Below are 25080 nucleotides of genomic sequence, written 5' to 3'. Positions count from 1 at the left end.
AATAGAAAGAGGCAGGGACAGGGAAAGGGAGAAGAAGAAACAGCTATAAACCACCTACGTTCATAATAGAACTTTTGGGACCTTACTGATTGGGAATGCTTGTGAAACACCAAATATGTCATAAGGAGGGAGAATTAAGGTTAATCTAAAATAATGAGAACACTTGTTCAACAAAATATTTGCTACATGCCTATTGTATGCAAGGCCTTGGTGACAAAATGTTGACCAATACAGACATGATCCTAGTCCTGACAGGTTACATAATAGTGGGAGATACAGAACGGTAAACAGGCAATTATCATGTGGTATGATATATATAAAAGGAAGTTTATAGCGTTTTAGGAGCTCATAAAAGGAGAACCAATTCCATGCCTGGAAAAGTGATGTCTAAGTGGGACTAGAGCTTTGGAGTTCTCTAAACCCGAGTTCAAATCCTGGTTTTACAGGTTACACTCTATAACCCTGGCCAATTTATTTAATCTCTCCAGGCCTCAGTTTCACCAACTTTAAAATAGGAATTATGATAGTATTGAGTTCAAAGAGTTGATGTGAGTATTAATGAAATGCACATCATAAATCTGGTATGGTGTATGGCAAGTGGCAAGTACCCAATAAATATTAGCTAATAATATTAGTGATAACAGTAAGCTGAGAACTTAAGACAGATAAAAGGGAAGAGAGGAAAGAGGAAGAGTATCCGGACAAAATAAAAGCAATAGTCTGGTGAGCTTCAGTGAAAGAACCTCGCTCGATCCATGGATCAGGGGATGCTTGGGGTGGGATCAGAGGTGAAGCTGAAGCTGGAAAGGCAAGCACAGCCCAGCTCAATGGGTTTATCTAAGCTCAGTGGGGGCCCCTTGAGAATTTTAGTCAGAGAAGGGACAGGATCAGATCTGAGTTTTTAAAAGACCAGCTTGGCTACAGTGTGGGAATGGAATGGAAAATTGACAAGACTAGAGGCAGAGATCAGTGACAATAATTTTAAAATAATTCCTTGGCTACTGTGGATTTTCACAGTTGGGAATGCAGACATCACATGAAAAAAATATACAGCAATCCATAGAGGGTCTTGAAGTAACTATCTTCTTGTATTAGCATTTCATTCATTCATTCATTCATTCATCCACTCACTCAACAAGCATTAACACCTACCAAGGCGGTGAGCTGGTGCTGTGAGAGATTTCTACAAGCATTGCCCTACATGACTCTGCCCTCCAGAAGCATCCCATCCAACACTGACTGCCCATATTCCTCTCCCTGCCTGGGAGGCCTGTTACCCTGGTGACCCAGATCATGTGCAATGCAAAGGCAGGCACCAGCAGGAGACCCAAACCCAGAGGCAGTATCACATAGTAGAGAGATGTCACTAACTACATCAGTGTATAGCTGACTTCTTATTAAAGGAGTAAATCTTCCCTGATCCATAGTTAAGTGAATAATAATAGTCAACATTCATCAAATGTCCTGTCCTGTGAATTTCAGGTAGATTAATACATCTATTACAACAACTTTGTGAAACAGGTATTATTATGTCCACCGTATAGATGCGAAAACTGAGGCAAGAGACACTCCCTAAAGGTCACAGAATTAGAAAGTGGTAGAGCTGAGATTCAGTCTAATGTTTTTATCCACTACACCATGTGACTTCTGGCAGTGGGCCACCAGGCTGATATCCGAATTAAACCAATTTAAAATGTATGCTTCAAAATCTAGGCAGGGGAAAAAGATCACTGCTCACTTAGGTATCAGGGAGGCCAAAGCTTGGAAGCTTTTATTATAGGAATAAAATGAAATGGGTGAATAAATATGGTGACAGTCTCTTGAGAAGAAATTGGACTACTCTCATCAAAAGAGTGCCATTTTGAAAGGGTTTTGAAATCGATTTTGCTCTTTTAAGTTCAAACCATAGCTCTGCCATTTGGCCTAGAACGCATTAGAAAGTATTCAAATGGGATTACATTCCTTATCAGTTTAAAAGAGTGGGACATCTCACAGACTCAAAGATGGAGAGGTGTGGCAAAGACATCAAAGGGCTAGCAGAGATCTGTTACTCTTTTGGTTTTCTGTTAATGGAGGGTGAAATAAAAGCTGATTATCTCGATGAGAAATTAGTAGAATATGCTTATTTTCTCAGACCATGTGGCATTCCATCAACCAAGTAGTGGAGCAGGTGAGGAATAAGCATATTTTTTCATAAGCTCTATGAGGCATTTCCAATGTGAAGTGAATACAGACAAAATAGAAAAAAAATTCTTAAATCTCCAGAAATGAAAGAAACCACTAGCTTCTTGCAATGCCACTGGATGCCAATAGCAACGGAGTCTTGAGCCTGGGCTCTTAACTGGCAATGAGAAGAATCCCAGGCCAGATGGCATTTTAAAATCCAATCTCACTCTATTTGTCTCTCCCCACTAACCTACATTGCACTTAAAGCAATCAGCCATTTCACAAGCTGCAGTATTTCAAAGTAGTTACAACCCTTGAGAACAGAAAAACTCTCTTAATTGCTGTGAGTTTAAAAATATAGAGAATAAAAATTATGGAATTTGTGAAACAACCATCTCTAATTAAACACGCTCGCTAGCACACACACCCAACACCGCACAGAGTACAGCTTTTCAAACCTAGCCCATTCATGCATACATTTAGCACAGCTCACCAACAAAACACTTTTCCTTCCATTCATTCACTTACTAGTCCCGTTCTTTGGGACTCACTCGCCACCACTGAAAACTAACTTGAGAAGCCCCAGGTCTGTGGGCACCGACACCCCGTTAATTCATCCAGCTTGTCCTGCTCCGAGCGCCAGGCAGGACTTGGGGGCTTCGGTGTCACGACTGGCGCTGCCCCCTGGAGGGACGCCCAGCCTCCACCCGCCCTACCGGAGCGGCACCCCTCGCGGCCCTCGCTCCCTGGGAAACACTCAGAGTTGCATTGTCGTCGCTGCCGTTTAATTTTCACAAATAAAAATGCCCGTGAGACGGAATCCCCCGCCCACCCACCTGCCCGAGACCGTACAACCACATTGAATCGGATCCTCCAGAAGGCTGCCGGCAGCCGGGAGGTGTGAACAATGAACTTCTCTCTGACTCTCTGACACACACACACACACACACACACACACACACTCGCCCCCCGACGGGAAGTTGTGAACTAGCCCGAGGGCCAATGGCGCGACTCCCCAGGCAACACGGCGGCCGGCGGCGGGGGAGGGCCTGGCGCGCGCCCCGGCCGCGCCCCTCGAGTCGGCAGTTACCTCCTTCCTCCGGCTCGGCGCCCCGGGTCGGGTGATGAGGGCCGTCTCCTCGCACACCACGGCCACGTCCTCCACGAAGACGCAGTCCGGAAGGCTCTCGTCGGCCGGCAGCTCCACCACCTGCAGCCCCAGCTTGCTGCCCAGCACGCCCACGTAGAGCTGGTGCTGCCGTTCCGCGCGGGCGACGTCCACCTCCTCGCCCTTGGCGCTTCTCAGCGCGTGCTGGCCGAGCGACTCGGGTAGCGCCCGCACCACGGCGTGGGTGGCCCGGCCGAAGGCGGCGGGGTGGCCGAGCCCGGCCATGGCTTCGGGAGGCTTAGGGGCGGCGGCGGCGGCGGCGGAGGCGGCCGGGTCCTGCCGCGGGCAGCGCGCGCTGAGCCTGCGAGCGCCCGGCGGCTCCTCTTGGCAGCCGCTGAATGTGGTGCAGAAGGAGCCCAGCTCGCGCCCGGAGCCCTGCCCGCGCGACTGAGCATGCCCAGAGCTCCGGGCGCCGGCCCGCGCGCATCCCGCGCGCCCACTCCGGCGCTCGCGGGTCTCGCGCCAGCCCAGGCGGGAGTTGTAGCGGCGAGCGCCAGGCGAGAAGTGGGGCCGGGAGAGGCGGCCGGGGAAGCAGCGAGGGCGAGAAGTATGCGGAGGCGGGGGACCTCGGCGAAAAGCCACCCCTACCCGGACCTGGCGGTACCTGTGTTCTGTCGCAGGTGCACACCTCCCATCGTCCCCAGCGCGGACTTGGAGAGCCGGCCTCGGTCTGGACAGAGCAGCTGGAGGGCTTCCTGGTCTTTACCTGAACAGTTTAAACCTTGCGTGCTTACAAAGTCTAGCCCACTTTTGAAGAGCTATAATGGTTTACAGATTCTTCATGTTGAGCTTAAATCCCACGGGTCCCAGTTCTGTTTTCTGGCCTTACCTAAAGTACAAGTTTTTCTTGTTTTGTGTGTGTTCGCGTGTGTTTTCACAAAATAGCATTTGCATATCTGAAAACAGTTCTAATTATCTATGCTGCCTAACACCATCCTCTACCCCCCACCCTAAACCCCCTCCAGTCCTGGAGCCCAAACCACTGAAAAGTAACTAGTGATTTGGTTTCCAAGTCCCTTCAACATTCTGGTCAGCTTCCTTTTGATACACACCAATTTGCTTGTATCCTTTTAAAATCATAGTATCCGGAAAATAAACAATTCTTCCTGTGTGGTCTGACCAGCACAGACTACAGCAGCACCCTTGTTCCAGATGCTGGGCCTCTATGAACACTGCCTAAGCCTGTATTCACTTTTTTGGTGGTCTAGGGCCAAGGCCCAGGCTACAGCCTTCTTGCCAGAACTCTGATCCCAGCTTTTAGGAAACTCAGGATTTCTAGGAGCAGGTCTCTCTGAGCATCCTAGAATGGTTGCCCCAACTGAGCCCAGAGATGTGATCTGCCTTCTCTCCCCTCCCACAAGGGTGGTGTGAATTTATAAATGAGCTTCAAAATTCTCAGCTTCACATTTGAGGAGTTTTTTTGTTTTTTGTTGTTGTTTTGTTTTGACGGAGTTTCACTCTTGTTGCCCAGGCTGGAGTGCAGTGGCACGATCTCGGCTTACTTCAACTGCTGCCTCCCCAGTTCAAGCAATTCTCCTGCCTCAGCCTCCTGAGTAGCTGGGACTACAGGTGCACGCCACCACTCGCGGCTAATTTGTATTTTTAGCAGAGACAGGTTTTCACCATGTTGGCTAGGCTGGTCTCGAACTCCTGACCTCAGGTGATCCACCCGCCTCCACCTCCCAAAGTGCTGGGATTACAGGCGTGAGCTACCACGCCCTGCCCAAATTTGAGGAGTGTCAAGGACAGCTCTGACACTGACATTGGGAAGTGGGACCAAAAGTAAAATAACAAACCTTTAAGACCGACTAGGTAGTACTTCTAAAGCAAAATTCTTAGGGGATCCAGGCAGCCCCATTAGCCCCAGTTTAGCGTCAGAAATCACTTAATGGTGTCCTCAGATGGAGGATTCCCATCAAAGTTACAGGTGAAAGTTGATCTTTTACCTTAAGCTTGCCCTGGTTAAATATAAAATTTATTTATTTTTAAATTAGTTCATTATTTATTCTTTTCTTTCTTTCTTTCTTTTTTTGAGATGGAGTTTCGCTCTTGTTTCCCAGGCTGGAGTGCAATGGCGCGATCTCAGCTCACTGCAACCTCTGCAACCGGGGTTCAAGTGATTCTCCTGCCTCAGCCTCCCGAGTAGCTGGGATTACAGGCATGTGCCACCACACCTGGCTAATTTTGTATTTTTAGTAGAGACGGAGTTTCTCCATGTTGGTCAGGCTAGTCTCGAACTCCTCAACTGAGGTGATCTGCCTGCCTCGGCCTCCCAAAGTGCTGGGATTACAGGCGTGAGCCCCTGCACCCAGCCTATTTATTCTTATTATATATTGTTTATTTGTTTAGCTCCCGGGTTAAATAAAGCATAGGACTTCATTCTGCTCTTTACTGCAGACTTTACCAGACATTGAGGCTCCATCTGTCTCTAGCTGGCCACCATCTAGCAATCTTCATTCATGCCTGTGCCTTGTTGGAGCCTGAATATTTCACCTACCACTCAGTGCCCTGAGTCTAACTATGAACAGGGCTCTGTGTACCACTCTGGGCTCATGTCAGTCTAGCAGCCAATTAAAACCTGATGTTAGCCATGTCTTTCCATACTGAAATTGGGTACCTGTTCTTTTAAAATCTAATTTTGTAGTTATCCCTGTTAAATGTTATTTACTTATTTCTAATTTGTCTAGTTTTGATTCTGTTATCTCGTGCATTACTTATTACTTCTAATTCGTGCCATCTGAAATTTGATAAGCATGCCTTCTATTTTCTCTAAGCAGTGGTCAAAAAGTGTTAGAATGTATATATTAGTAAAAAAGAATAATAAAAATACCAAATCCAGTAGATTATAGTTTACATGCTTTCACACTTCAGCAATGAAGGACTGTTTTTAGGAAAATGGACTTTATTGAGCTTAATACATTGATATGTTCATTTTTCCCATGAATATTTATTGAAAACTCCCAAGGCACATCACCATGTTATGCACTTCAGAGTCACAAAAGAAGGAAGCACAAAGACATGATCCTTACCTTGAAGAGCTCACAATCTCACTAGGAAAACAAGACATCCAGAATTGGAGCTGGGGTAAGTGCACATGAGAGGTATAGATAACAAAGTGCTACAGGAAGGTAAGGGAAAGAGAGATCTCTATGGTGGGTGGGAGTGGAAGAAAGCTGCTTGAAGATGATTGGACTTGGTTTAGGCCTTGAATAATTTTTGGATGTGAGTAACTGAAGGAGAGAATGAGAATTCTAAGGGAAAGGCATTTTCAAAGGACAGTAGGTAGATCTATTTACATATCTATAGCTGCTGTAACAAAACAACTCCAACACATATAATGGCACAAAGTTGACAGAAGCTTATCTCTTGTTCACTTAAAGTCTAGCACAGATGTTCCTGATTGATTCTCAACTCTTTTTTCCAAGCAATATTCAGGGATCCAGCCTTCTTCTATTTTGTGGCTCCAACTCTTCTACATGTGGCATCCAAGTTTTCCATGTTCACTGTATTAGTCAGTTCTCATGCTGTTGATAAAGACACACCCAAGCCTGGGTAATTTATAAAGGAAAGAGGTTTAATGGACTTACAATTCCACATAGCTGGGGAGGCCTCATAATTATGGCAGAAGACAAAAGAAGAGCAAAGGGATGTCTTACATGGCGGCAGGCAAGACAGCTTGTGTAGGGGAACTCTCCTTTTTTTTTTTTTTTTTTTTGAGACGGAGTCTCGCTCTGTTGCCCAGGCTGGAGTGCAGTGGCGCAATCTCGGCTGACTGCAAGCTCCGCCTCCCGCGTTCACGCCATTCTCCTGCCTCAGCCTCCCGAGTAGCTGGGACTACAGGCACCCGCCACCACACCCGGCTAATTTTTGTATTTTTAGTAGAGACAGGGTTTCACTGTGTTAGCCAGGAAGGTCTCGATCTCCTGACCTTGTGATCCACCCGCCTCGGCCTCCCAAAGTGCTGGGATTACAGGCGTGAGCAACCGCGCCTAGCCTGGAACTCTCCTTTATTAAACCATCAGATCTCATGAGACTTATTCACTACCACGAGAACAGTACAGGAAAGACTCGTTACCATGATTCAATTACCTCCCACCTGGTCCCTCCTACAATACATGGGAATTATCGGAGCTACAGTTCAAGATGAGATTTGGGTGGGGACACAGTCAAACCATATCACTCACCTTCCTCAAACTGAAAGAACAAGAAAGAACATACAGCCGCCACATGTGAAAGGCTTAATGGGTCAGGCCCAGAAGGGATGCATATCACCTCTGCTCCCATTCTTCTGGCTAAAATTCTGCCACCCAGCTACGATAACCACGAGCAAGGGCTGGAAAATACATTCTGCTGTGGGCCCAGAAAGAAAAGAAAACATGAGGTTGGGGAAACAGCTAGCTGGTGTCTGCCTCCAGAGAACAGTGGGGAAAATGGAAAACAAAGGTGGAAAAGTGGGCTAAGCCTTCATCACATCAGCTGTGGGGAGGCATATGGTGTGGAAATTAAGAGCATAGCTTCTAGAGCCAGACTGTGTAATGAAAGCTTGGCTCCACTATTTCCTTGTTTTATGATTTTAGACATGTTACTTAAAAACTCTTTGCCTCAGTTTCATCGTCATCTATAAATGAGGAGCAATGAACACGTTATCACAGAGTTATTATAAATGTTAATATTGCAAAGTGCTTAAAAAGTGCATAGAAAGTAACTAGAGCCTAATAGATGCTCAGTAAATATTATCCATTGAGAGGTTTTGAACAGAAGGCTTTGCACATGATTTCCTACCAAATGCCAAAACACACGTACACATTCACTGAATTACCAGAGTCATATAGCTGCTTGAAGGTATGCTTTCCAGGAGAACTTGTGGCCTTCCTAGGTTGACAGACCAAATCTCACCCACAAGTGTAATCATAGATTCAATAAATATTTATTGAACCCTTGCTATATGCCAGGTATTGTGCTAGGAAATGGGGATGTAATTATGAATGGTAATTATGAATGATAATTATGGCTTATGGTCAAATTGTTCCTTTTCCTCTTCTGGACATTTCAAGACCTTTATAAGCAATTTCCTTTAAATTCCCTCTGTTTGACATACCTAAAGCTATTTCTGTTCTGGTTGGATGTTGATTAACACAGGGGCAAGTTTTCTTTTCCGTTGATAATATTGCTGTTATCTTGCCTTATTTGAAGTCAATTTTAGATAGCAAGTATCTGAAGATTAAAACAGGCATTCCTGTCTTACTCTTTTCTTACTCCATTTTAGCAGATATAAGATTTACTTTCATAGGAGACAGGTGTTTTGAGATGGGGGTGTGTATTAGTCTGTTTTCACACTGCTGATAAAGACATACCCGAGACTGGGTAATTTATAAAGAAAAAGAGATTTTATGGACTCACAGTTCCATGTGACTGGGGAGGCCTTACAATCATGGTGGAAGGCAAAAATGCACATCTTACATGGCCACAAGGCAAGAGAGAAAATGAGAATCAAGTGAAAGGGGTTTCCCCTTATAAAACCCTCAGACCTTGTAAGACTTATTCAGTACCACGAGAACAATATGAGGGAAACTGCCCCACAGGATTCAATTATCTCCCACTGGGTCCCTCCCACAACATGTGGGAATTATGGGAGCTACAATTCGAGATGAGATTTGGGTGGGGACAGAACCAAACCATATCAGGGTGGGAATTCTCAAAGAGAAGGAGGGCTCAAGGATGTCCTTGTCCAACCTAAGTGCTAGAAATATTGGATAAAGTAAGTACCATAAATCTGCAATTTGACACTAAGTCCTGAGTGTTTTAACATAATTATTACATAAATATTTACCGTGAAAGAAACCCATTGCTGCAGATTGCCTGTTATATCCAAGGAGTGAGTGGTGTTTGGTTGAATGGGCAGGCAGTGAGTTACAGACCCAGAGATGGTTCCACGGTAACCAGGACTCTGGTTCCTAAAGTCAAGACACATAGCCTCCTAAGCTCAGTTTCTCCAACTTTCATCTGGGGTTTCGTTCATTGAAGAAACATTTACTAAGCATCTACAGTATGTATGGTAGAGGAATACATAAAAGCAGTGGATAAGGCATGGGTTTTAGATTCAGACAAGCCTGAATTTGATTCCTGGCCCTCCTACATTCTGGCTATATCACCTTAGTGTACCCAAGACACGTGTTTCACCATTTTCTGTCTTGCTTGAAGCTGTGGAGGACTGATCTTCATGGACTTCATCACCTGCGATCCCATTTTTGTTGGTTTTGGTGAATGGGATATACTTACAGGAGACTGGAGGACAAGAGGGGAGAGAGATTGGGGTATTTATTTCTCTGGCTCCCTTCCTGCTTTTTCATGGTTGTAGCAACAGCTCCATCCTTCCACAATCATAGCTTCTGCTGGCGGCCCCTATTCCATGGTTCCAGCTCTCGGCTGGGTTCTGATAATGCTGTTGCCTTCCATTATTCCATCTAGGGGTAGTATTGGCTTCTCGTTTTTGCTAGTCCCTGGGTTCCTTGTTGGTTCTCTTTACCTGCCCACACCTCTAAAAACATTCCTTTTATTAAACATGCTCTTCAGAATTCTTTAAGTATGCCATTTGTTTTTTACCAGGGCCCTCACTTATAACTCATTGTTACATACATATATGTGTATATGTGTGCACACACATTGTCTTGAATTGATGTGTAAAGTGGGAGTTATAATACCTTGTTTTCAGAGTTTTGAGGCTGAAATGTGACAGCATATACAAAGGATCTGAGCATTGCTTCTAGGACACAGTAAATACTCAATTGTGATAGCCACTAATATTAACAGTTATTGTGCTCTTGTGCCAGGCATTGTATTCATTATGGAGTATCCATCTGCCTCTGTATAAAGTGCCTATTTTCACTACTTAAAATACCCAAGTCCTTCAAATGAGATAACATAAAGTGCCCACGACAGTGATAGGGACACTGCAAGCACTCAGTGCTTTCTGCACTTCAAAGCTCAACCTTCTCTGGTCCCCACCTCCTCCTGTGCAAGCAACACATCCCTTTTCTGAATTTCTGTAGCTCTTTCTGTGTTCCTCTGTTGGGGCTCAGAAAACAATGCCCCAAAATGAAGGCCTCAGAAGCAGCCTCAGAGGTGTAGATTTGTTCTCTGACCTTCTCCTGCCCTCCTGTCCCTCAGTCCCATGCCCCACTGAGGCTAGCCTCAGAAACTAGAATCCCTCTTCCCCAGGGTGGGTCATAGAAACCAAAATGCCTTTTTCTCCAAAGCCAGACATAAAACCTAAAAATATTACTCCAACTTTCCTTCTGCCCTATTTCTGTGAAAACAGGCCATAAAGAAATTATCTGACATACCTTGTTTGTAGACCATAAGACCCCCATTCCAGAGAAGGTCCTGTCCCATCCCCAGAAGGAATGCTGCTCAGAGAGGCGAAGGAGAATCTAGGCAGACAGACCTGGCTGGGCTTCCTTGCTCAGTTTATTAGCATTAGATCATACCTTTTTGGTGCAATCATATTTCTACATGGCTGTCCATACTTTGTTAAACCTAAGCATAAAATAGGTCAATTTCTCCTGTGTCTTTGGGTCTTCATTCTGAAGGCTCCCATGTGTACATGCTAAATAAATTTATATGCCTTTTCTCTTATTAATCTTCCTTTTGAGAGTTGATTTTTCAGTGAAACTTCAAAGGGCCCTTGGTCCCCACACCACTCTTATGCTGCTTATTACTTTCTCCTAGCACAGTGTAATAACCCACGGATGCCAGAGTCACCTGCCTCATTACAACCACATTAGGGGCTAATGAGATAACCAAAATATCCTGTAAAGTTCAAAGTACTATATAAATATGTTGAGTTTTAACAAGTTTGTGATGTATTATGGTAATAAGCAGAGGTGAGTGTTGCTCCAAACTTTTTTTTAGATTCAGCGGGTACATGTGCAGGTTTGTGACATGGACATGTTGCATAATGCTGAGATTTGGGCTTCTATTGAACCCATCATCCAAGTAGTGAACATAGTACCCAATAGCAAGTTTTTCAGCCCTTCCCACCTCCCCTCCTGCCTCTTTTTGGAGTCCGCAGTTTCTGTTGTTTTCGTCTTTATGTCCAGGTGTATTCATTGTTTAGCTCCCACTTTTAAGTGAGAACAGTATTGCAGTATTTGATTTTCTGTTTCTGCTTTAATTCACTTAGGATAATGACCTCCAGCTGCATCCATGTTGTTGCAAAGGAAATGATTGCATTATTTTTATGGCTGTGTAATATTCCATAGTGTATATGTACCACATTTTCTTTATCCAATACATCACTGATGGACACCTAGGTTGATTACATTACTTTGCTCTTGTGAGTAGTGCTATGATAAATATATGAGTGACAGTGTCTGTTTGGTAGAACTATTTCTTTTCCTTTGGGTAGAAGGGGATTGCTGGGTCAAATGGTAGTTCCCCAAACTTTTATATTAGCAATTTTTTCAGTTTTTCAGAGCTTTTTGCAACATTATTTTTCCAGAAGTATGTTTATGACCATTTGATATTCAATATATATTTATGGGGAAGAAATAGTTTGAGGGGAAAGATCTTTCAAATTCTAGGAAATCTAAATGTAGAAGAAAAGAAAAACATTACATTTAAAATTGTTATATATGTATATGTATGTGTACACACACACACGCACGTGCACAGGGCTCTGATAACCCCCTTCATTTCCTTGTGAAATGAAGTTGCTTCATTTTCTTATGAAGCACAGAGAAATGCCAGTTTCGCAATGCCAGGGAATCACTGTATTTGCTTTTGTGGTATTAACGCACAATGGTTTTAACATAGCATTGGTATACACATGTCCAAAGAATCCTTTGCTTCAGTGATGCTTCTCTCTCATGACTTCTTTTCTTCTGCCAGTCTGTCTCTCTCCCTCTGCTTCTACTCCATTGCTTTTCCTCATTCTTTCCTTTAAATGTTGGTATTTCCCAGAGTTCTCTAGCCTCCATCTCTTTTCTTCCAACTTTACATGCTTCCTGCTTTGGATGAGCGAATCTAGGCCCATGACTTCAAATACACCCCAGTGCCAACATGGCTCAAACTTTCATTTCTGGTCTTTTCCTGCCCAGCTTCAGAACTGCCTAAAAGACATCCCTATTTGGCTGCTCCAAAGGCACTCCAAAGTTGACATCCCAAAGCACAGCTCATCATATCCTGCCCAGGATTGCTCCTTCCAATCCCTATTCCATTCATACTGGTAGTTGCTTAAGCCAGTAATCTGAGTGTTATCCTTTGGCTCACGTTCTCCTTTACCTCCACATTTAATCAATCACCATGTTTTGACCAATCAATCCCCTTAAAATGATTCAAATCCACCCATGTCTCTTCATCCACTCTGCTACCACTTAGTCCAGAAAATAATTATTGGTTTCCTAGATTACTGCAACAGCCATCTTATCCAAGGCAGTCTTTCTGAACTGCAAATCTAACTGCCATTGTCTTGTCTAAATCCTCCAGTAGCTTCCCAGTATCCTCAGAATGAAGTCCACATGTTTTACCATGGCCCACCCAATACCCCACCCCCATGATGTGGCCTCTGCCTACTTGCCATCCTCATTCTGATCTCATCCCTATTCTCTCTTACTTGGGCTTCTGTGCATGGTTTCCCATTTCCTGGAATGTGTGTGGCCCCATCCCTGCTTGGGTAATTCCTAATCCTCTTTAGACTCATTGAAGTCATCACTCTATTCAAGAAGACTTCCCTGGGTCCCCAGGTGGGATGAGATGCATCTGTATCCCTGTTTTGACTCCTATGACAAAGCACTGTTTTACTTGCTAATCCAAGGAGCTCTTGGCAAACAGGCACATCTTGTTATTACTGGATCCTCAATTCAGGTGTGTAGAAAATGGCTGAATTAAAGCAATAGATGGCATTCCTTTCTCCCCACTCTCATCAGCCCACTTTCATAAGAATGGGTTTCAGTTCCTATAAAATAAGAAAATTATACTAGGCCCCTTCCAGCTTTAAGAATCTATGATTCTGGCCGGGCGCGGTGGCTCACGCCTGTAATCCCAGCACTTTGGGAGGCCGAGGCGGGCGGATCACGAGGTCAGGAGATCGAGACCATCCTGGCTAACACGGTGAAACCCCGTCTCTACTAAAAATACAAAAAATTAGCCGGGCGTGGTAGCGGGCGCCTGTAGTCCCAGCTACTCGGGAGGCTGAGGCAGGAGAATGGCGTGAACCCGGGAGGCGCAGCTTGCAGTGAGCCGGGATCGCGCCACTGCACTCCAGCCTGGGCGACAGAGCGAGACTCCGTCTCAAAAAAAAAAAAAAAAAAAAGAATCTATGATTCTGTTGCTCCCAATGCTTATAAATTGCTATGGGAGAGTGGAGAGTTCATGGTCAGGGTTTGAACCCTGGCTTTGTCACAGCTGTGTGATCTTGTACAACTTGCTTGACCTTTCTGAGCATAAGACCCTCATTTGAAAAATGAGGGTAGTAATATCAATCTTACATAGTTATTATGAGGACTAAATTAAATTAACTTAGACAACATATGAAATATGTTCTTCCTCTCCCTTCTGCTGAGGGAGCCCTTTGTTCAAAGAAGCCCTTTGCTCAAATGCTGGCTCCACTACTTACTATCTGTACAATCCTGGTCAATTAACTTCACATACAGAGCTTCAGTATTTTTCCATTTGTAAAACAAAGATTACACATATATTATGACGTAATGAAGATTAATGAGATGATCCATGTAAAGCTTTGCAGCATGTAGATATAGCAAGTGCTCAACAAACGTTAGCCACTTGCATGATGATGGAGGAGGAGAAGGGGGAGGAGGAGGGAAAAAGAAGAAGATATGCAAAGCATAGCAATAGTTGACTTTCAACAAAGGTTACTCCCTTTCCTCTTTCCTATTCCATTATTGGTTGGGGAAAGCTTCATTTACCCATTCTAGGGTCAAATCCCATTACAATAAAATTATTGCCCAACTTCCCCTGCTGAATGGGAACCTTCTTATATTAAATTTTGGTAAGAATTACCTACATTTTAAATAATTCAGGTTACTTAATTCAATATGTTTGACAATGTATAGGCATAACTCTTAGAAAAATAGATCATGTAAACACTGTCAGATTATTTCCCCACACTTTCTTTTTCTTGCCAGCACCATTATAAAATTATAGAGGGGTTCCATATATCGGGACCTGCATCATGCAAAAATGGTTGGAGTGGAGTGGGAGTAGAGGTTCCAAACTTCTAGTGGTTTTATGGAGAAAGCCTCACTGTCCCTATTACCTGAACTCTTACCTCTGAGGTGGTTGGGTTTTGTTTGTTTGTTTGTTTGTTTTTGGTTTTGGTTTTTTCGAGACATGGTCTCACTCTGTAACCCAGGCTGGAGTGCAATGGCACAATCTCGGCTCACTGCAACCTCTACCTCCCAGGTTCAAGTGATTCTCCCACCTTAGTCTCCTGAGTAGCTGGGACCAGAGGTGCACGCCACCACACCCAGGTAATTTTTGGTTTTGTTTTTGTGTTTTTATACAGACAAGGTTTCGCCATATTGCCCAGGCTGGTCTCAAACTCGTGAACTCAAGTGATCTGTCTGCCTCAACCTCCCAAAGTGCTGGGATTACAGGGGTGAGCCACCATGTCCAGCCTCAAGATAGTTGTTACACGCTTCTTTATTTTGCCCTTCACCTACTTTCTCCTCTGAATTATCTTTCCTCAGCTCCTTCTTCTCATGCATTTACTTTTCTTACTCTTTGTTTCAGTTATTGTTGATGCACAAAAAACTACCCTGAAACCTAGTGGCTTTATAAAACAGTCATTTTGTTTGGACCATGATTTGTGGATTAGGAATTGGGGAAAAGCTTGTGTCTCTGATCCACATGGAGTCCATTGGGGCAGCTGAAGCTGGGAACCACTTTCCAGCTGACTTTCTCACTCACATCTCTAGTGCCTCAGTGTTGTTCAGCCTGACCCCCAGCTCACCCCCTCCACACAGGTCCCTTCTTCCAGAGCTTCTTCATGTGGCTCAGGATTCTCACAGAATAGTGGTCCCAGAATAGTCTCATTTCTTGGTGGCTGGCTTCCTACAGGTGAGAAGTGGAAGCTGCCGTGCTCTTTAGGGGCTATGCACATAGCTAGCATGGCATGATTTCTGCTATCCTGTACTGGTCAAAGCAGTCACAGGCCTGCCCATAAAAGGGCGGGGAACAGACACTTTCTCTTGATGGAAGGAGTGTGTATCATTAACCAGTCACACTCTTAGTATCAAGTTCTGTTATTCTTCCAAGATAGTATTTCAATAATATTTTCAGAAAAATTTCTTTCATTTTCTGAAGTTTTGCTAACTTTTTTCTGAAATAAAAACAGGGTCCATAATACACAACTAGCACTAGTCACTGACTAGTAGTAGGTGCTAATACTGTCTAGCAGAGAGACAGCTATGAATCAAACCATCACTAAATACTCACAAACTAAGTGCTGTAAAGGAAAAGGACTGGGTACCATGAGCATGTATAATAACGTAAATCCCATATGTCTGGGGGAATAAAGGAAGACTTCCCTGGAGAGGTGACTTCTGAGCTGAGAATTGAAAGATGAGTAGGTATTAATTAGGAGTGGAGAGAAATTACCAAACTGAGCCGAGCATATGAGCAAAGACACAAGGTGGGAGGGAATTTAGCATGTTGGAGGAAGGAAGAGAAAAATCTATGTGCTACAGCTGGAATGTCAGTGATATTGTTAACCTTGTTTTAAAGCTGAGGGTCAGCTCCTGGCTGAGAGCCCTGACACAGGTAAGGGCTCCATAAATACGTGCCTCCCCAACGACAGGGGGCCTGTCAATAATATGCATCCGCCCTCAGGCCTTTTCTACAGCCTTTACAACTAGAAGAGTGTCTCCTACAACCTCATGACATCTTACGTGAGAACCATGCAGATTCAGAGAAGTCAGCATTGAAAACCACCCGAAGAAAACATTATCTACCGAAAATATAACACATCCTGGTGGTTATTATAGAGTGGAGTTAAAATGTAAATCAAGATTAACTCACACCAAGATTATCCTGCTCTTTAGAGATGATATATGACTCACACTACTGTCTCTGCTATACTGAGATAGTATATGTATATGTATATGCATATACTATCTCTACTATATATAGAAATATATAGTATATTATGATGTGAAATTTTGATGTGAAAGCTAGAAGAAAATCGTAATTTGTGTTCATACAGGTCACATATGTAGCTACTTACTAAATTTTTCAGGGAATTTATTTAAACATCTCAACCATCAAATTAGCATATGCATCAATAAAAAAATGCTGTACAAATTGTCTATAATTTATTGTACAGGAAATTTTATGCTTTTATTCCCTAGTATATGGGCTTCTATTCTCTATTCAGTTTTTGTTATTTTAATATATTAAACATAATTGCAAAAAATTAATGATCTATGCCATCTGCCAACTCAAAATCTCCTAATCTCAGTTTCTCCAACTTTCCTTCTAAAAAAAAATTAGAAAAGCCTTTAAAGAAAGTATTTTTCAAAAATATAGGGAAAAAAGGGAAAGGAAATTGCCTTGGAAAGCAAATTTTTCTTCTGTGAGAATGCTGACAGATAAACCATTTTGGAGAGAAATGGGCAAGAATATTATATAGAAAAATCAGTTTCATTTTTATAGAAAACATGGGTTTCCACTAAAGACCATATCATAGGATACATCTTTAAAAAGAAAAGAGAAGTTTCCACTCTAACTTGCTTTTTGCCAAGAACGCTTTCTGACATCTTAATTAATTTTAGGAATTATCTGTATTAGTCTGCTCTCACGTTGCTAATGAAGATATACCTAAGACAGGGTAGTTTATACAGGAAAGAAGTTTAATAGACTCACAGTTCCACATGGCTGAGGAGGCCTCACAATCATGGCGGAAGGTGAAGGAGGAGCAAAGTTATATCTTACATGATGGCAGGCAAGAGAGCTTGTGCAGGGGAACTCCCATTTATGAAACCACCAGATCTCATGAGACTTATTCACTAACAGAATAGGAAAACCCACCCCCATGATTCAATAACTTCCCATTGGGTTCTTCTCACAACATGTGGGGATTATGGGAACTACAATTCAAGATGATATTCGGGTGGGGACACAACCAAACCATATCATTATCCTTTCAGTTGTATCCTTCCTATTGTGACTTAATGTTTCTTGAATTTTATAATATTGTCTGCCTTATTGCAATAGTGTTCAGATCCTCATCAGAAGTGGTCATTGACGGGTAAGTTGGAGATCAGGGAATAGGTTTGGCATAGTCAGACAAGACTAATGAATATCAATTGATAAAGAATGGGTTGTTAATATTATGGGGGATAGTCTAAAGCATATTACATTACTGTATAATGCTGTATTCTATATAATTGTATATTACTTTACAATATTCTAGAAATATGGTGAAACTAATACATGCTTTAAAAGAAATTATATTTTTATTGCCTTTTGAAAGTTTACATTTAATTTTTATTTTACTTTATTTTGCATTTTGCTTTTAAAAGATTAATGATTTGCTATAGCCCAAGAGGTAGTAGGTGAAAAGCTTAAAGTAGTTAATAATCTGAGATTATTTTTCCTCCCTTCTGTTTTTCTTTTATAAAGACACCAGAAGGAAATTAAATGCTTAATTAAATTAAACAAATCAGGCACTAATATTACCACAATCGGGGTTTGCACCACTAATTGCTTATTGAGTATTACAACAGTGTTCACACAGTCTGAAAGTAGAGTGGTTTTGGCCACATATCAAAATAGGCAGTGTTATAACAGTTCCAGATGTTATGGTAACAGGCACGCTGGAGGTGGGGTCAATGTGAGCATCATCAGAACACCAGACAATTAGATATTGCTAGTTCAGTTTGCTGGGCCTTGTCTTGATCCCTTTAGGGTGAAAATGGTGCTTCCAGCTTCCATCTGTTTGGCCCTGCTTGGGAAAGAGTCATGCTGGGCCAGGCTAATCACATGTTCTAGAAGAGGTCACAAAATTCTGATTTGGGAATTTTTGTAAACGACTATACCCATCTTACACATACTGAAATCTAAGAAGATAATATTTCCTTGTCACGTTTTTCTGAAGCAGACGTTCAATTAAATTCAAAGAGCACATGTCTGCTCTCATAGGAACAACTATGAGCAATTAAAAGAGAAACAGAACAAGTGACAAAACAGCTCCTTCTTCAGAAGAGTGGGAGAAGTAACCCACTGTGGATGGTTCAACACTTCTGTCAGTAGGTAAAACTGTGACAGAGTCAACATTCACCTTAGAGATTCTTCTATGTGCCCCTGCTCCACCCCACACACTGTTAGCAGTTCCCTATCCCTGGGTTGCCTCTCTGAGCACAGGCTTAAACTGCTCCCTTCCACACCAAAATATATGTGCTCTGGAGTTCATTTTGTCAGATTCCTCTTAAGCTTCTAATAAAACCTAATAAACCTATTCAGGATAGGATCTCAGATGAAAATAACTTTTCAATTCAATACTTTTATATTAAGTGACTAAGTGTGTTAGATACTGTGGCTAACAATCTGGTTAAGAAATGGTTTCTCTATTCATCATTTTAAAAATCAGGAACAGGCAGGTGTGGTGGCTCACATCTATAATCCCAGCACTTTGGGAGGCCGAAGCTGGCGGATCACCGGGGGACAGGAGTTTGAGATCAGCCTGACCAACATGGTGAAACCCCATCTCTACTAAAAATACAAAATCTCTACTAAAAATACAAAAAGTAGCTGGGTGTGGTGGCAAGCACTTGTAATCCCAGCTACTCAGGGGACTAAGGGATGAGAATCACTTGAATTGGGGAGATGGAAGTCGAATGACCCAAGATCGTGCCACAGCACTCCAACCTGGGCGATAGAGCAAGACTCTGTCTCAAAAATAAATAAATAAATAAATAAATTAATTAATTAAATTAAAATTTAAAATCAGAAACAATTGGAAAGCCCTATAATAAAAGAGTAGTTAAATAAATCAAGGTATATCCATACCTGTGGGATATGCTGTAGTCATTAAAAATAATGCTTTTGAAAATAATGTTTTAGTATGATCACAGTTTTACTTTAATGACATATATAGGAGAAAATGCTTATTAAAATATAATAGTAACTTTTGCTATCTTTAAGAAGTGGGATTATAGGTGATTTTTATTTTCTTTAAAATTTTATGTGTTTTCCAATTTTTCTTTAAGAAGCATATACTTTATAAAATAATAAAAATCATTTCTTTGGGTTTTTGGTTTTTTTTTTTTTTTTTTTTTTTGAGATGGAGTCTTGCTTTGTCACCCAAGCTGGAGTGTAGTGGTGCAATCTCAGCTCACTGCAGCCTCCGCCTCCCAGGTTGAAGTGATTCTCCTGCCCCAGCCTCCCAAGTAGCTGAGATGACAGGTGTGTGCCACCACACCCAGCTACTTTTTGTATTTTTAGTACAGACAGGGTTTCACCATGTTGACCAGGCTGGTCTCGAACTCCTGGCCTCAGGTGATCCGCCTGCCTCAGCCTCCCACAGTGTTGGGACTACAGATGTGAGTCACCTACCCAGCCTAAAGACAATTTCTCTCTGTAAGAGTTATGTCTAGTCCAAATTAAAGGATTGAAAACAAATTATTAATACATTATAAGTGTTATAGTTACATACAAGATGTTATGAGAATAACTACCCATATGGATGATATCACTTAATATTATACCACCACCAATGATTTCTCAAAAATCTTTTTTACACATTATAAACCAGCTAGTTTATTATTTTGTAGTAAGATATAGATCTTTTACCATGCAGACTGAAATACCTATGTCTTCATGAACAGTACTTTTCTTCCTAGAGGCAGTTACATGGAAAACCAGGTTATTATCAGGTTATTTAATGAGTGTGAAATCCCAACAAGAGGAGACTAACTTTAAGACCTATAACTCATCCATGAAGGCTGGGGGCACACTTCCCCACCACGGGAACACCTTAGCCTCCAGAAAGCTTATTGACTCTTCTCTCCTCATCTTGGTCTGGCTGAGCACTGTCACTGGTCAGTCACTTCCTGCAGCCATACAGTCTGGCCAGCTTGGCCTAAGAGCTGTATCTCTGCTCACTGGTTTGTGTTGTTACTGCCACTGTTACTAACAGTTAAGGTTCTGAAGGGGGTACGTCAGTTGCTCCCATGTACCAACTAGGAGTCACAATAATCCTGTTAGTTTGTTCTCCCAAACCCACTCAAGTTTATCAGGTAATATGCTTCGTAAGGTTCTTTCCAACCCTGTTAGCATGTGCATAGATTACCTATAAATTGACCTAATGTAACCTACTTCCTACTGAGGATTGAAGTTTTAAGGTTTTGTTTTCCCACTTTCTTGATCAGTGATTACCAACCATGTAGGAGTTAATGAAACCAATTCTGTATCACCACTGCAACCAAGACAGAGATACCAAGTGATATGTATTTTTCAAATCAATAGTATTTTATTCTCTATAATGTAAAAAACAAGAAGATGCAGTCCTCAACTTAGTACTCAATACTAGGAGGGGTCAATTTGTCAAAAAACGACTTTCAACAGTAGAAAATGTTGCTTTCCAATTAAAAAACAAAACTGGTATTGCAATCGTGTAATAATGATAAAATTACAGAAAAAAACATGTTCAGACTGAGCCACAGCATTCACACCACACCAGAATTTTGCCTGTAACGAAACAGTGAATTTTGTCTCAAAAAGTAGGTTAGGTTCATGCTGGCTAGAAACTTCCATCCCAGACCCAATAAATGAGGATGAAATACATAGTGCATGCTTAACAGACATTGCATATACATCAACCATTCTTTAATGCCCCTCACTAGGGTTTTGAGGGATGGAGGGATGAAATGTGGATGGACATGTGCACTCACAAAGGCAGAATTTTCTTCCAATTATAAAAATTCATACATGTGACCCTTTACTATGTCTTGGGCAATAGCTAAGATTTTATCTGTGGGAATCCACCTTTGAAAATCACAACAAAAATCAATAGGAAATGATTTAATTAATATAAAATATATAAATTTCTTAGGATGAGGACTTTCACAGAAAAGGAAGAAGGGGACAACAATAAAAATGAATTTTTGGCCGGGCATGGTGGCTCACGCCTGTAATCCCAACACTTTGGGAGGCCGAGGCAGGCAGATCACCGGAGGTCAGGAGTTCGAGGCCAGCCTGGCCAACATGGTCAAACCCCATCTCTACTAAAAAACTGTGCGTGGTGGCACATGCCTATAGTCCCAGCTACTCGGAAGGCTTAGGCAGGAAAACCGCTTGAACCTGGGAGGGAGAGATTGCAGTGAGCCAAGATCGTGCCACTGCATTCCAGCCTGGGCAATAGAGCAAGACTATCTCAAAAAAAAAAAAAAAAAAAAAAAAAAAAAAAGAATTCTCTTAAAAAATAACATTCCCCTTATTTTGTACCCTTATTTTGACCAACACTCAAAAATAAATCTGTACAAAACTAGGAACACAGAAAAGAACCAGAGAGGATGTTACGTTGTAAAGTCTTAGGACCTACCCTAAACTTCTGCCCTCATCAAGACCCTCATCTACAGATTTGCCTTTCGTGAACTTCAAAACCTGATTGGCTCGCTCTCCCCAGTAAAAAACCTTTAGTATTTTAAGGAAAGGTACAGTTAACAATTTCTTACCCAAAGTATTTGATGCTAGATGTGACATTTTTTGGATTTTAGGAAGATAATGTGGTGAGTATATCTGTTTATGTAACACCCCCAGTGGGTCCTGGGCAGCAACCCATAATCAAATGTACTAATATTTCCATTAAGTGAGATGAATGGGGACTATAAAGCTTCACATCAATTTTGGCCACCAAATTTTGTTACTAAAACTTTTGCTTTTCAGAGCCCTTTGGATTTCTGAATTGCAGACCATGGATCGCGGACCTGTATGAGAAAAGTGGGGACTCAGTGCTACAGCCTGTGAAAGATGCATCTTCTGTTATCTAGTCTCAACTCATTAAGCCCAACACTCGCTCTGATTGTAGAAGTCATAAAGCTAATTTCAATTCAGAATAGAGCATATGATCATATTTGATCGCAGATACACACTCCAGGAGTGAAAGTTCTGTAATGCTATGTCTTAAAGACACGGTGCCTAAGGGGCTGGGGTTGTTTTAACCCCAGGAGGGAAATGTTATAAACCCAGTTTGCAAAGATTTAAAGAATATCAAGAAGTATGTGGGTCATCTAGGTAGAAGTAATATCAATAGAGCTGGCAAAAATGCACTTCTCAGTACATTTTAAAGGTTGCCTCTAGGCCAAACATTTCTTAATCTCTCTTGGAAGAATACTGGCGGCAAGTGACCAAAAGGCTGTGGTTTCAGAACTTAACTGTAAAACTGCTGAGTTTATTGATAGATAGCTGGTTCAGGATAAATTTTATCTATCTACCTATTTATTTATGTTTAATATATAATATATTTATATGTATTATATATTTTTTTCAACTTTGTGGTATAATGAATTATGTGTAATGTCTGAGCTCATATTGCATACCACTGAGGGCAAGTAGCAATTTCCATAAAGTGACAGATAAGCGGTTTTAGGGGGAAAAATGCTGCCAAGGATGATTCATTTGAAATCAACCTTGACAGTTTTCCTGCTGATGAGGCTGATGGAAGGACTAGAACAAAGGTTAAATTCTTTACTTCTAGGAAACTGTGCTCTGTGTTTAAGGCTTGGTCCTCTGAGCTCTGCTAGTCCATCAAGACTAGCATGTGGATACAAGATCTACAGTCAGACTAAGCATGTAGAGCTTTTGATAGAAAAAGGAATTTCTCCACAGTTCTACAAACAGTGCAATTGATAATGCATGTCGATTTAATGATGTAAACTGTAAATGTAAATTCCACATTAATCCCTAAAAATAATGGTTTAACAATCATTATCACCATCTCGCTCAGTAACCCTATCACCAGAACCCCAAAATGTAGAAGTTGGCTGATTTGACCTCCTGTATGCCTTTTCAGCCTCTTTCTGGAAACATAAAGGCTGAAACATAGCTCTAGAGCAAAAGCAGGTGAGCAGTTTAAGGGACACATGTACTCTGAGTCATTGGAAGTTGGCTATTTTGAACATTTCATCAACTGCTTTCACATAATACTAAACCCTTCTTAGTAACTAATACAGGTTACTGTGTGCTATGGATAGCATACCTGAGCTTCAGTAACTTTATTTTTTGATGTTAAACTCACATTACATCAGCATGCTATAGATTCCCATCTTCATCACACTAAAATAATTATTGCCTGTTTAATATCATATAATGCTGTGTGGGTGCCACAGAAAATAAGGATACTCAGGTCCTGCCTTTTGGGACCTAACAATTTTCTACAGATAATGACAATGACAACACAGAGAGACACATAAGTCATATGATAAACAATTGCATGAACTAGGTAAAGCATCATATTAAGAACAAATAAAAGAGTTAGCTTAGGTAGTTTTTTTTAAATGAGTAAAGAGGCAATTATAGAAGCAAACCACAGGAGAATCACTGGCTTTTAAATGAGCTTAATTAATTATTTAATTAAGACAGTGTTTCCTGGAGGAGGACAAATCCAGAAATTTTGCAGATTTGGTAACTGCAGAATAACTAAAATCCTAGCATGGGAAAAATATTCCAGGACTCCTATCATTTTTATCCCCAAACTTTACAAGAAATGGCATCAGAACTAAAGTCCTGCAAATTTTGTTGGATTTACGTTTTGCCTTCAACCACATGTCAGTAAGATCAGATGTGCTATTTATATTGTGATTAGTGCCAGGATTTTGCTCAAATGTATCCTGAACTCAGGCTTGTGACTATGCTCATTACTATAGAAAATGAGCACTAACACATTATATCAATGGACGCATTTAAACAGCATCCGTAGGACAATTAAAGTCAATGGACTCTGAAAGCAAACTATTATGAAGCCATGTTTATGCAAGCATGTCTAAATAGGTGGGGTTCAAGCATTTATTTTGTCTGTTTTGTTCAGAGTGAAGTGAATTAACAAAAGATGGGCTTATCTCTGAAGTCTGCCTCACTAGTGGCCTATTGACGCAACTGAAGCCCACCAAAATCAACCCCTTTAGCTTGGGAAGTGAACTATTTTGGCTAGAAACTGTTAGATTTTTCTGGAAATTTCACACTTTAAAAGAAAATCTTTGAGAAAGACACATGAGAAAGACATCTAACTACAAAGTGGTTGAGTTTGCCCTGCTGTCACTCTTGCTCTCTTGCAAGCAAATGCGTATCTGAGGTTTGAGCTGAAAACTCACTTCTGTGGGGTGATTTTCATAGATATGGAACTTACTATCACAATGCCTAAGAAATGTGGTTTTCAGGAGATAAGGATGAAAATCCACTGGATTGCAAGCTGTCATCTATGCTTTAGAATATGAGAAGTAAAATGCTGTTAAACAGAGGAGATCGTCAAACAGCTACCTTAGTATGGGAAAGCTCACCAGAGTTTTCAAACCACAGACACACAAATCTGCAAAAGTGAAAGCCTTCCAAAAAATCAAAAGGCTCAGGGAGAATTGTTCTGACAGAATTCAGCTCTTACAAGTCAATCTGAGGCTGAATTATACTCTTAAAATGCAGAGTTAGAATCCTCCTGCAAGGCAGTTTTCCTAAGCCTTGGGTAGGATTTTATTATAGGGTACTACAATGTTCTGTCTTTAAAACTTCAGCTAGAC

At 41.7% G+C, this 25080-nt stretch overlaps 1 protein-coding gene across 4 annotated transcripts in view; it reads right to left on the bottom strand.

Moving 5' to 3' along the window:
* Positions 1-25080, bottom strand: part of DDAH1 (dimethylarginine dimethylaminohydrolase 1) — a 260786-nt gene that overhangs the window by 142925 nt on the left and 92781 nt on the right. Inside the window, exon 1 of one of the 4 annotated variants that reach the window (XM_009424448.4) lies at positions 3257-3971. The exons of the other annotated variants lie outside the window; for them this stretch is intronic. Within the exon in view, the coding sequence (XP_009422723.1) occupies positions 3257-3559 (303 nt within the window). The 5' untranslated portion in view covers positions 3560-3971. Of the gene's footprint in view, positions 1-3256; positions 3972-25080 lie in introns of those variants that run through there. 4 annotated transcript variants of the gene reach the window in all.

The sequence above is a fragment of the Pan troglodytes genome, chromosome 1, assembly GCF_028858775.2.
Source record: "Pan troglodytes isolate AG18354 chromosome 1, NHGRI_mPanTro3-v2.0_pri, whole genome shotgun sequence".
Classification (NCBI taxonomy): domain Eukaryota; kingdom Metazoa; phylum Chordata; class Mammalia; order Primates; family Hominidae; genus Pan; species Pan troglodytes.
The sequence above is the reverse complement of the archived record's forward strand: the minus strand, read 5'-3'. Positions and strand labels throughout refer to the sequence as shown.